Source organism: Doryrhamphus excisus, linkage group LG16, assembly GCF_037039965.1.
Source record: "Doryrhamphus excisus strain RoL-2023G ecotype Guam linkage group LG16, RoL_Dexc_Guam_v1.1, whole genome shotgun sequence".
In the NCBI taxonomy this organism is placed as follows: domain Eukaryota; kingdom Metazoa; phylum Chordata; class Actinopteri; order Syngnathiformes; family Syngnathidae; genus Doryrhamphus; species Doryrhamphus excisus.
The window spans coordinates 2,099,538-2,113,319 of NC_136372.1; the positions used below are offsets into that span (position 1 = coordinate 2,099,538).

Sequence of the window (13,782 nt, forward strand, 5' to 3'; positions counted from 1 at the left end):
TAGGAACAAGCCCCAGGCCTTTCTTAGCGGCTAGCTTTGTGGCCGCTGCTTTAGCAGGGCAGAGCAGGTTTGACATGTTGAAGATGGATTTTATCTGAGGTCTTTTGTTTCATCATAATTGTGCGCTAATTCACTCCCCAAGTTAGCTGAGGACGCAAAACCAACCTGTTATAAAAGATGGCGGCCATGAAAATAAGGGAAATGATGAAGTCTTGACTTGGTTTCTGGTTTTCAAGTTCAAAACAAAGGCTGGTACCGAAGACCGTATGAAACCATTGTGGCTGACTACTTCCCTCAGGATTTCTGCACGAACAAGCTGGTGTAAAGATGGCAGCCATTCAAATAGCGATGGAAATTTCGACTCTTTTTCGGGTTTTTCAGTTCGAAGAGAAGGTTTTAGAAAATGCAGCTGTGCTAGCGTAATGGCTTCCTCTGGATAGCGAACAAAGTCATTTATGCAAAGCCGACCTTTTGTATGAAAAGTACTAATACTACTTTAGCCATGCTAATGTCCTGCTCAGGCGAGCTAGCAACTCATTCATGCAAAAATACGCATTGTGCCAATCAGATATGAGCACAGTTGAGGTAGCACGATGAGATAAAAACCAACTTCAGTCGGTTGACAGTGGGATAGTAAACATCAGCGGGATAAGCGCTGCAGATATCGCCCCTATACGCGCTATATTTTGTCTTGGCTGCTTCACAGCTGACGCGATGGAAGCGACTACTTTGAGACGCTATCTATTTGTATAGAGACTTTGTAAAGATGTCTGAGAGGAAGGTGGCGGTGGCGGCGGCGGCGGCGGCGGCACGGAGGGTGTCAAGCGAATGATAAAGCAAAAGAAACAGGCCAAAAGGAAGTGAAGCAGGGTGAAAGCAGAAAGACAAATTCCTCGGAGGGAGCGGTCTGGCCGGGACAAGTTGGGACAGAGACGCGAACAGAGAGAGTGAATGCGAGGATAAGAGGGCGAAGAGAAGAAGGGGGCGAAGGAGGAGTATCGGGCCTCGGCGAGGGACAGGCTCCAGCACGCCGGTTTCAACCACATGGCCCCTCCCAGCACTGGGAATACCAAAGCCTGTGATTACCCAAAACACAGCTCAAGCTGCTTCCTCCGTGGCCGGTCCCCGCTGGACCTCGCAGGACGCTGTCCAGCGTTCGGCATCTCGACCCCTGTCCCCTGAAGCCAGGCCAAGTGCTGGGTGGTACCCGTCTCCTTGGCAACGACTAGTCTGTCTTCTCACAAAAACCAGGCAGATGTCCCCCTTGTGTTTACCCAAAGAGCCGCTTGGAAACTTCTGTGCGGTTTTTGGTCTAAACTTGACTTCCTACGTGGGTTTTAGCGCAGGGAAACCTCACTCTTGTTACACTGCAAAGAAGACTTCTCCTATCGCCAACATGCCCACGCTGAACTTTCCCCTCGTTGTCCTCCAGTTGCAGGAAATCAAACCTGAAGAGGAAGCCATTAAAAGCCACAAAAACGGCCAAGCTAGCATTAAGCGCTTGGCACGGGACAGCTTCCTGCTTCCAGGAGGCTTATGGACAGTTCCTGTCCAGGTTTTCATGAGAAAGTGTGACGTGACATGAGGGTAGACGTGAGCAGAACATTTTGTGCATAAAAAAAGATGACTAACCACTTCTTTGGTTATAAAAAAAAATTGGGTGCCTATAGCAACACTGTTTGGAGCTAAAAACGGCAAAAAATATCTGTATTTCAGGCAGAAAACTGCCTCAAGGTGTACATTTTTGAAAATGGACAGTCAAAAAACTGGTTTGAAAAAGCCCTGCAAGGACCAGCAGCCATTAACATTGCCAACTAGTGTCTTGGCATGCACATGACAACATGGTTTTAGCAATGGTGTCCTTTCAAAAATGCAAAGAAGCAACACCAATGGCAATTCCTCAGGCTAACTAGCAAGTTATTTATGCAAAATCAAATGACTAAAATATGAAAACCCGTGTGACAGGTTTTGGAATGCCGGAACTCAGAAATGAAAACCAGAAAATTTGGCCTTCGTTCGAACATCGCTCCCTCACGCTATCGCTGTTACTTCCAAATAAACTAATTAATAATTAATAACCACGGCCGATTGTTCGTAAAAATATATATATTTAAGAAAATAGTACTTTTTCTTGGCCTAAATGAGGCATTTGAAATCATAGGAATGGCTAAATGAAACAACTAAATGAACTAAAATATAAATACAAGGCAGAGGAAGCATTCTAATTGTGAATGGAGTACTGTGTTTACTGTGTTTACTACTAGGTGTTAGTAATGGCAGTAATGAGACAGGTACTAAGGTTCCCTGGGGAACATATTGACTGTGACACTGCTTAAATGGCTTATTATTAGTTCTACAATATGGGTATGTAAAGGCATTTAAATCCACCATTACAATTTTTATTTCCATTGTTTCAAAATGGATATTCAACAAAATTGTAGACAACACCCCCCCCAGACACTAGCGCTAGCTATCACGTTATCAATCCAATAACGCAGTCAGTCAGTCGTCAGTCAAGCACTCCGAGCGCTGGCAAAGCGCAGCGGTCCAGAACAATAATGCTCTTCTAAAGAGCTGAGAGCTGCAACCTGTTTGAATGAAGCGGAGCTTTACGCACGCCACAAACTGCTGACAAGCCTTTAATCCCGACAGCCGCCGTGTCTGCGCCCGCGGCCCCCGGAGCCGACGGGCTGCTCGGCCCGAGATTGGAAGAGAAGCGTGGAAAAGGCGGCGGCGGATGTGCCGCCAGATACAAGTGTCGAGTGACACTTTATGGGGATGTGCGGCTTCTGTCAATACACATGTGAGTACATAAAAAAAAAATAATAAGTCATGCAGTCAGTTGGAGCGGCTGATGCAAAGTCGGTTGAACCGGTTTCTCCATCGTAGCATCCACACTGTACATCGGGCTTCTTCTTTTGTCCAGCGGAAACCTGCTTCTCCACTCATCACCACGGCAGGGAAACACTTTCCTAGATTCCGGTTGGGAGCATTACATCATTTTAACGAATAACTGACACACATACTAACCATCTAATGGTTATAAAACTGTAAGGATTTGGGTATTACATTAGCGTGTCTTCCAGACCATTAGGTGTCCAAATGGAAAAAGTCACTATCAAGTCCGTATAAAGCTTCCATAGTTCAGGCCACTTCAGTAGCATCCAGTCCTAAAAGACAACAAGTCCAAAGTCCACTCCTGGTTTTCCCGCAGATACCCAAATAACTAATCCGGATCTACAGTATGACATCATAATTCCAAGCGCCAAGGTTTACTTTTAGCCGCAAAGATTTGGGTCTGATATGATGCTGCCCTGTCGTGGCTTGGCTTCGGTCATCAGCTGATTTCGTCTTTGAAAAACCCAATGGTGAATTTATCCAATTCACGCTGGGATGCTACTCATTTGTCTTGTAAATATTTGGACGTTTGAGTGAGGTATGCGGCATGGAAAAGTTGACAACAAACAAACAAACATTCCGAAAAACATCTGTTTGTCCCAGCTGTGCACATACAGCATCACCCCCCAATCAAGTACCAGACCACCTGACCCTTTGCTCTTCTATTAGCAAGACCACTTTGGGCAATTGTATGCTTTTAACTTTGTGGGAAGGCCCTTTTCTGTTCCCACTCCACAAAGCAATCAAACACCTTGAATGAACAGACTGCAAAATCTTGAAGAAAGTCTTCTGTCAAAGCTGCTGAAAACGGCTGGAGGAACAACCTACAACCTTCTTGTGGGTACTCGGGTCGAGGTGGCGTAGCTTTAAGACCCAGCGCCCCCCCCCCCCCCCCCCGCGACACCTTGTTAAAAGTGGCACCTGGCTTGAAACTCATCTTTCCACAGCCATTAATTAGAAGCGAGACCACGGCGAGGTAAAAACATCTGCAACAGCGTACACACTGTCTGTGCCATCTTTAGAGAGGTAAATAAAACCTTTTACTGTAGGTATACGTAGTACCCTGTAAAAGTATTTAGTTTTATTGAGTGGGTTTGACAGAGGCGTTGATTTATGCCACAATTTGGTTAGGAGGACGGTGATTAGTGGTGCCGATGAGCTGTGCTGGGATTGGCTGCTCATGCCAATTCGTCAGACTATCATACGAATCAGGTGACTGGACCCAACTTTTAGGGGGCTGGTTGGAAAAACACATCACATCGGCGTTACAGTATTACCTTAAAAAGGATCTGGACCACAACCTATACTAGATCCATGTGAAAACACCACCACAGTGTTGGGTACTAATACTTCAAACTATGAAAAAACTGGTCATTCCTGTATGGTACATATAACACACGGCAGCGTCCATCTGCCCATCATATGAATCATGTGACCCAACCTGACCTCTCCTTACCCTGAGCTGATTGGAGATGCTGCGCCGCCCGACAGGCATGACCGGCGGCGACGGCGGCCCGGTGGTGCCACGCAGCACCGCCAGCCAGATGCAGCGAGGCTCGGGGGAGCTGCAGTCCACCCCCACCGGGTTCTGGAAGCTCCAGTCGGACCGGGCCGACGCGGGGCACGGGAGCATGGCAGCTGGCATCGGGGCGCGGCGATGGCTCACATCCACATCGCTAACAGAGCGCATGGGCACTAAGACAAGTCAGTGGACCGGAGAGCGGACCGGCCTTCCCTCTAACATCCGCTCCATCATCTTCCGGTAAGCCTAATCCCACAAGTTCCACATCACGGCGCCTGGATTCCAGAGGAGCACCACCAGAGAGAGCTGCACAGAGAGTGACGGCGCTGTCCGCCGCTGGTGTTTTGCATACAAAGCAACTGTGTCCACCCCCAAAAACACTCTGCCTGTCCCAGAGGGCTGGATCTCTCCTCCCCACGCCACCCTCCCCTCCTTTGCTTGCTCTCTTCTTCACGCTGTGTTGCTAAAAACAAACAAATCCTCACATCTCACAGCCACTCCATCCAACTCATCTAATCCCAAAAACATCATCGCCAGCATCCGGGACAGATGCTAGCTGCGGGTTGTGGCGGTCCAGATGGAGATATCTCTTGCAGCCTGTTGTAGCTTAAACCCACAGGGACCTTTCCCCGTGAAGAGGAAGCATGACGGCGGCACGTGCGCAGCATGTGCGTGACGACGGTCCAACCCCTCGGTTGCTGCTTGACAAAAAAAAAAAAAAAAAAAGTGAGAAGGAAACATTTTTCCCGGAAGAGGAAAAACCTGCATGTCGACATGACCTCGACACCTCGAGTAAACTTCTATCCGAGGAACACCTGAACACTGACAGCCCCCACATTTTCCCACCCACTCCACCGCGTTCAACCGACAAACTTTGCACCAAAGCGCCAGGCGTCCAGTCTCGGACATGTGACCTCATGAACAAGGAAGGTATTTTTTTAACCCTTTTTTAACGTACACAGTACCTGCACATGCTGACACTTATTATTATTATTCATATTAATTAATAATGCAGTAAAGTGGAAGCTAAAATCATGTCTAAGTCTTTAAAATGATATACTGACAATAAAAAAAAAGGAATCAAACAAGGAGAATGCATCTCATTGACATCAATGCAACCACTGGCTATAGCGCCACCTGTAGCTTTGGAGTGCCAGGAAATGCACATGGTTCGTTTTTAAAAACGCTTTTATTTAATCATATTTTGAGTGAGTGTGGAAAACAAAATCCCGTCACTTCGTGGGCAACACAAGTGCGGCCACACACACACACACACACACACACACACACACACAGAGCTGAGTGAGTCAAGTCGGCTATAAATACACTGAGATATGTAATTATGGTTTGTCATAAAACAGTAGGCTTGGGGGGGTGGGGGGGTTGGGGGGTGAGCTACGCCAATCTGAACCGCCCTGCAATGAGGGACAAGTGGGTCACTGGTGGGCGTATTGGGGTTTGGGGGTTTGGGGGGGGGGGTAAAGATGCTGGTGGGGAACAATTAAAAATTCCAGCTACCACATAACTTTGTAACGAGAGGGCGGAGCCAAGGCAGAGCTCTCAAACGTAGGCCCCTCCCATGTCACTTTTCCAAGAAGGGTAATGAGCAGGACAAAAGACAATTGTGGGTGTCAGACACACACCTCCCAAACCTGCAAGGGTCCCCAATGTGGAGGGGGCATCCTCAAAGGCGGCGAGTGGTCAGCGAGGGCGGCACGCCTGTTGCTTAACTCAAACAGATTAGTTTCATGATAGCGTTTAATCTCATAACATCACTGCTGGGGCCAAGAGATTAACAGAGACCCCCGCGCCCCCGCCTCCCCAGCTCGTGCCCATTTTTTTTCTCCTTGGATCTGAGTTTTGCACACAAAAGAAGAAGTTTGTTACCAGCACAGTTCAAAACGGCGGACGTCTGAGCGCTAATTCTGTTCTTTCACTTTGTCTGTCTTCTGGGTAAGGGGGAGGGGGGGGGTTCTCAGCACTGGAAGGGCTTTGTGGCCGTCATGCCACACTGGTAAAAAAGGCACAAACAATAAGAACTCTGCACTCCCAAACCACCAAATGAAAAGAGTCAGTTTCTCCCCTGGTCTAGACGGACATTACTGGTAATCTTCACAAACGAAGGGGCTCGGGTACAAAGTGGACGCAGCTGTTTAAAGCAGGTTAATTTTAACTGTAATCTCCAGTAAATCCCCACCACCACCATCGAACCCACTGGCCCAGCTGGCTGGGTGTAATTACCGGGACACGGCCACTAGAGGGCGGCCACCACTGGAACACAACAAGAAGATATTTAAGAAGCTAAAAGTCTACATGTGCTCTTCATGACTGGCGCTAATCGATAACATGAGTCAGGGGATTGAGTATGGGGGGGAATATGTGAGGTCACACATTCTATAGCCCTTTGAGGTGGAAACGACCTCCAGAAGTTCACACAGCGCAGAGCAGGTGGAGTCCAAACACCGAAGCGGGGGTCACACATCCCGTCGCCTCGTCCCACAGCTGAGTGGAGGTGGGTGGTCGTCACCCCCCCACACCACTCAATCCCCACTCCATCCTTTTATGAAGCAATATAGCAATATGACAACATGAAATAACCTCACGTTGCTGGATTAAAGCAGCTAAACCATCGCATCTGACAGATTATGCATGCATTCTTTACTGTGTGTGTGTGTGTGCATGTGTGTGTGTGTGTGTGTGTGTTACAGAACAACCTCGTGCCGCCCTTGTGAATCTCAGGTGTAAACAATTTAGCGGAACACTCCTCTTTCCACCTTCAAAGGTTAAAAAGTGGCATGAAGTCTGATCAATCCAATTGGAAAAAGACACATTTTAACTTGACCATGCTCGTACATTTGGGATTCAGCATTCCCGGCCCTGCAAATCTGCAATTTTTTGGTCAAAAAATGTTTGGTTTTTAAATTTTTTTCAGCAAAAATAGTCGTCAATAATGTATAACTATGTGATAAAAAGAGTAATCCCACAATTCTTACATGTTTTTTTTGCAAACGTTGAGATTTGCACTTTGTTTGGTAGTCCTTGAACGCACCACAGTTGTGTACTCTGTGTTTATTTACCAAAGCGCTATCTTTGACAGTCAATCCGGTCAATTATCAATATATATATAATTGATACGTAGTGTGTGAAGCATATTTGATTGTGAGCACTAACAAAGGCGAGGGTTGTGGAGTCACTTTTATTGCAAATGTTGATCTGAAATCTGAGGAGAACTAGCAGGACGGGGGACAACTAGACATTCTGACGGGCAGTCTTAACTCCCGGTTAAGGCTGAGTATTTATTCTACATGCTAAATAAAAAGTAGAGGGGCAAATAAGTGTAATGGGGGGGGGGCAGATGTTGTTGACACCTGGAAAGGCAGAAGGCTGAGAGTGCGCCGCATCTGGATAACGAGGTCAGAAAACAGGAAGCCGGCGAAAAGACAGCCGAGAGGGAAGCTCGACACGGCCGTGACATACATTCCCCTCGCAGACACGCTCCAGTTAGCTCCCGTGCGCATCCTTGCCCTCCGCGCCAAACTCCTGACCGACTTAAGCGCCGCGGCTGTGACGGCGTCCGTGACACGCGCGCGTGCGCCGCCCTGCTTGTGATGATGATGAAAGATTAAATGTCAGCGTGAGTGAGAGTGTGAGCTCGCATCGCTAATTGAATCCATCCCGGACTCTCCGTTTCCTGAGAGACTGTTTATCCCAAAACAACCATCGAGTCGGGGGGGGAGGGAGTTGGCGTGTGAAGTGGGAAGATAATGATGGAGACAACCACATCAACGTGAACATGAGGTTTTTTTTTTCCTGCAGGAGTACCCGGAAAAAACCCAAACATACACGGGGAGAACATGCAACCTCCACACAGAGATGGCAAGTGCTTGGAATTGAACTGGGGTCTCCTAGCTGTGAGGCCTGCACATTCACCACTCAACCAACGAAACAATTATGTTAACCCTCCGAGCCAGCAGGTGGCAGTGCGCTGTACTGTAAAAATGGAAAGCAAAAGATGTAAAGGAATAATCCTAAACCATTACATCATGAAACCAAATTAGGATTGTTTAAATTAGGATTGTGGGGAAGCTGGAGCCTATCCCAGTTGACTGTGGTTCCAGAGGCGGGGTCCACCCAGCTTGGAACGGGACGCCAGTCAATCACAGAGCGATGTTGCTAAGAGTTTTTGTCAGCTTTACTTCCTGTCAGGTTGGGCGTGTCCTAACCTCAGCGGCGATGACGCCATTTGCCCCCCCCCCTTTTTTTTTCTTCGCCTCCATCCCGTTCTCCTCCCGCGTGCCGAGCGACCACAGCCTCTGGGAGCAATCACAGCGGTCACGTCTGAGCTCTGCAGCAATAAGAGCCCTCCTTCATTCATTTCCCCCTCCCCTTCTTCTTTTCTTCCCTCAGAAAGTGTAGAACCCCCTCGTCCCACCCTCCTCCTCCTTTCTTCTGCATCTGGGCGAAGGCCGACGAACGCTCCCGCTGGCCCTCCGCCCTCCCCCCGCCAGGAGGCCCACATGTACAAAATTAGCCGCTCTCCGCCTCCGTGTAATTACAAGACAAAGATTATAAGTTTGCAGCCGGGGCCGTGACGTCAGCCCTCTCCGGGGACGGACCCGGCGGTCCGGCCTTGGGGTGGGCGTGGCCGAGCCAGCTTGGGAGGTTGCTGGAGGATGGAGGAGCCCCAGTGTTTATTAGAGCAAGTGAGATGGCCCGCCTGGAGTTTCCATTTGAGGTCATCTGGTTTCTGCATTCCTGCCATGCACCAGCGCTCGTACGCCACGGAGGAAGTCGTCCGGAGGTGCACTCCGACCATTTAGGGAATTGTCAGAGCGGCGAGGAAAATGTATAATGCAATGAAAATTCTTCTCGGTGTATGAAGTGAAAGTGGACGTGTGACACTTTGTGCAGACGAGCATGAAGCGGCGTCGGAATCCATCTGGATCACCTTTTAAAAAGGTCCGGTGTGATGCTATTTTTCCACACAAAAGCATCCACGGCAGTGTACTGGAAGCGCCATACTACTGGGAGCACACCATTTGGTGTGTCTGTAGCTTTAATTCTAATGAGCTGTGTTTGCCTATGCATCGCCATTTATTTACATATTACATATTAGTCATGGGCTGGTATAGTTTTTATTCATTTGCCTGCGTCGCCATGTTACCAGGTCATGTGATTGATGTTGTCGGCAACTGAAACGTGTTTGGACAGCCGCATAGCCATGTGAAATACATGCTAATTCCACATGCTACAGGAAGCAAAACTACGCTTGACGCTACGGAGGAAGCTAATATCGCTGCTAGCTGCGACACCTTATGGCAAGCTCATGGTCTTCAGCCCAATTCCAACTTTGCGGAATAACACAGGACATGACAAAGTATTTCCACATCCTAGCCGCGCTGGGCTCATCGCTACCACGTATACACGGTAACCGTCACGGGTCCAAAGTAACAGGGTCCATATATCACATGCAACAACGCAACACAAAGGGGAGTTAGCGACACTCGCGTAGCTATGTGATGCTAAAGTGCTAACATTACATTTACATTTTAATAGCAACATCATGCTAGGTTAGCCTATTCACTGAGAAAAAAAACATGATCAAGCTTGCAGCTCTGACGAACATTTTAAGACGTGTAGCGAAGCCTGCTTTTTTTTTTTTTTTTTACAAAGTGAGGTTAGCTTACAGAGGCGGTATCATGTTCATGAGGAAGTTTAGCCTTTTGCATTAGAAGTCACTTTTCCATAACAGCGGAAAATGAGTGCCTATTCCCATCCTAAATTCCACTGGCATCCACTTCCTGTGAGCGTGAGGACTGACAGTAGCTCCTCTGAGAGCTGTTGCAGACAACAAAATTGATTGCGGCAGGAGTCTGGACTGTGATTTATCACATCTTCTTGTGCGGATTTTCGGAATTTCACCCTCGCATAGCAGATTCCGGACCCCTGAAGCGTCTCTGTGATGAGCTAGCATGGCCATACGGTTCTTATGTTCCTGCAACAAGTGGTACATATGCTAGCGAGTGAAGGCCACAGACAAGGACAAGAACGTCTCCTAAGGACAGACGTTGATCCAAGAGGCATTGCCCTTTGCTTGTGTGATGTAACAAGGATCTCCATATGTCAACGCCGTTCTTCCGGCTTCCCGCCTCTGTCGGGGCACGTCAGTCGTCATTTAACGCGGGGATGCCCGCAAACGGTGCCATGACTCACTCCAACCCCACAAGAGAAGGTCACAGTGGGACCCTGGAGGGACATGAGTGGTGCCCCACTCCGAGTGAATCTGGGCGCTGAACACAACTGCAGTGGGGAGGATTGTAAGAATGAAATAAATAAACCATTTAAGGCCACTTTATGAGCGACGCTGGGCTCTTTGGAAGCAGATGGATCTGGACTAAAATGTCGGAATGTGTGCAGCGGAGGGAGAAAACCACAGCCCTGGAAGGAGAAGACCAAAGAAGGCAGAGAAGGGCGATCAAAGCCGAGGCCAGGGAAGCAAGTCGGAGAGGTGGAGCATTAAATCCATCTCCTCGGCTTCTTTCTTCTTCCTCCATATTTGAAGTAAACAGTTCGTGCCACCCAGCTAGTGACCGTAGCCTGAACATATGAGGCGGATCTGACCGTCGGTGCTATCGGGAACACGAGGTGATTGGCATCACAAGTCCGCACGCAGACGAAACAAACGCACTTTTATACTTTTACACGTCTTGGCATCTCATGACTAGGTTAGCGAGCTAATGTGAGTCTGTTTTGAACAAAAGTTGAGGACGGTGAAATGCAGAAAACCCCTCTCTGAATGTTCTGAGCTCCTGTTTCCATGTCAGTGCAGAATAATGCTGCGTCTTTAAGCCTGGATGGAGGCACCAGCGTACCATATGTCGGTTCCTGCACCGTAAAGGCTGTGATTGGTCAGCTTGTACTTCATTTCTGTGTTTACTAACAACATTTGCAATAAAAAGGACTAAAAATGAAATTTCTAGCTTCAAAAACGCTCTCAGTCTCTCTTTAATTGCCATTGTTTGCTCGTGAATAAGAAAACTAACCATTGCTAATAGTCGATTAGTGTAATGGTTGAATTTCTGGGAAAACACCGCCCCCACTGTTTCTACAGAGAACTGCAGGTCACATGCCCAACTCAGACAAAGACCTATAAACAGATCACCACAACGAGATCATCATAACGACGAAGCAGCATAATCCAGGATTTAGACACCAACCGCAGCGCCTCTGCTGGCCGCAGCCAACTAGCGCCGCTTTTCCATGAAAAATCTGCCCCATAACGTGGAATGGTCATGCCGAACTGCACAATAACATCCTGTGACCGCTCTGGAGGACGTAAACAAAGGTGGCGTTGTCACAGAGATGTTAGCGTTAGCTTGTCCACGCCTCCCTGTTAGCTTGTTAGCTACATCCCATGACTGTGTCTCTCAAAACAGCCTGGATAAAAAATAAAAAAAAAACAACAACAGGACTAAGAGTGGTGTTGCTAAAGGGAAGCAAACTGTGGGAAAAACATCCAACAATTCCCAACTTCCCAACCTGCTCTGTTTGTGCACGCATTCCCTTCTTGTTTGTGGGCATCGTTCTCCCGCCGTGACTCATCGGGATTCTCCTCATTCCCTCTACCTCCTCACCCTCCTGCTCACATTCCAGTCGAGATCCCGATGTCCCTAAAAAGCCTGGGGGGGGGCACTTGTTTGCGCTCCATAGTTGAAATGTAAACACGATAAGGAGACGAGAAAGTCTGCTTCTTCCAGACACAACAAGATGCGGCGGCATCACATGGAGCTCAAACGAACGCCGTACACCCCCCCGCACACACACACGCATGCACTTAACCCCCGTGGCAGCCTCATGAGGGGTGGGCGGGGTATAACCTCTGATCCTTGACTACGATCCAAGCCGCCTGCGGGCCGATCCCACTCAGTCAAGTGTAGGCTTCAGAACAAGACCGGACCTGTCCTTCATTCCTGCTGTGCGACCCCCTCGCTCGGAATATGTCACACGGCACACAAGGAGGCAAGCACGCACAAAGAAGAACATTTAGCATTATACCACAAGCCATTACAATATGGCAGCGATGATTTCATTCATGGTCAGCTGTCGGACAAAAAGCTGCATCTGTCTAGCGCAGGTCCGGGTCCAAACTGCCACCCTGGCACATTACAAACTAGAAAACTAGGAAGAAAATAACAGCAGAAATGGAAAAATTTACAGTAGTTTTTCCACATTAAAGTCAAAATATTGAGTGTGAAAAAACTGCAATCTAAATACAGAAAAAAGTAAAATTTATGGGAATAATGTAATATTATGAGGAAAAGTAACATTATTTCAGGATCATAAAGTTAAAATATTTAAAAAAAAACTTTATTTGTGGTTTGAAAAGCAAATAACACCATAAAAGTTGGAATTTGTGGAAAATTAGGTGGTCCCATATTATGGGAATGGGACATGAGGGGGAAAAATGGCCAAAATGTTAAAAAAAATGCTTTAATTTCATGGGAATAAAGTTGAAATATTCATAGAAAAAAAAGGGAAAATTGGAAAAATGTCATATTATATGCTTTTTTCACCTGTATCACAAAATTTTTGGAAAAGGTTTGGACGCCCCTGGTCGAGCACGAGCGATGCGACGCCGTGAGCGGCTTTACAGAGCCGCACAACAATGGCCGCCCGCCACAAGTAAACAGGGTCGGTGACGACTGACGTCCTTGGCCCAACCGCAACGCCAGCTGGTGTCAAGGACGTCCTCGTGTAAACACTAAAGAGAAAGAGGTGGGACGACGACAAAGTACGTATTGTGTGCGTTTCATATCCACACAAACACAAATATTCACGTCAATACAACTTATAGGGGTGAAACCTGTGGGTTTCATCACAGCGCCACCATGTGGTGTATTTGTCAGAAAAATAATAGCACATTCAACATAGTACGGGTGCATGTCATGGCAAAATTTCAACTTTTTTTGTGCAGCGGTTCAGGAGTAGAAGCACAGGCTGAGGCGAGTCAGTACATACGGTCATGTAAAATCATATATCTTTTGGTGACAATCTGGATACAGGAATGTAATTATCCATCATTTGATGGCATCATCAATCTGTTGTCCTCCATGAACCAGGAAGTGTGTATAAACCGACAACCACAAATACGACGGCCATTGACTGTTGTTACATCTTTTCCAGAAACTGCTTTCTTCAAGCTAATATGGCGTTAGGGTTAAAGGTTATCATGCCACCTGTTGCTTTGCCGTGCAGACACACATCAAAAAAGGCTTTCTGACCGCATGGTGTGCGGCAAAAGTGTGTGTATAGATGTGATTAACGTGCACACAAACTCCAGGTCAACGACCGTGGCAGCGAGG

General features: G+C 47.6%; 1 protein-coding gene across 8 annotated transcripts in view; it reads right to left on the reverse strand.

Annotated features, from left to right (window-relative positions):
• arhgap23a (Rho GTPase activating protein 23a) overlaps positions 1-13,782 on the reverse strand; it is a 45,011-nt gene that overhangs the window by 20,175 nt on the left and 11,054 nt on the right. For 3 of the 8 annotated variants that reach the window (XM_058048803.2, XM_058048804.2, XM_058048802.2), the window contains exon 1: positions 4,355-5,263. The exons of 2 other annotated variants lie outside the window; for them this stretch is intronic. In XM_058048803.2, the coding sequence (XP_057904786.2) occupies positions 4,355-4,588 (234 nt within the window). In that variant the 5' untranslated portion in view covers positions 4,589-5,263. Of the gene's footprint in view, positions 1-4,354; positions 5,264-13,782 lie in introns of those variants that run through there. 3 more of the 8 variants (XM_078797559.1, XM_058048807.2, XM_058048805.2) reach the window with 1 other exon arrangement.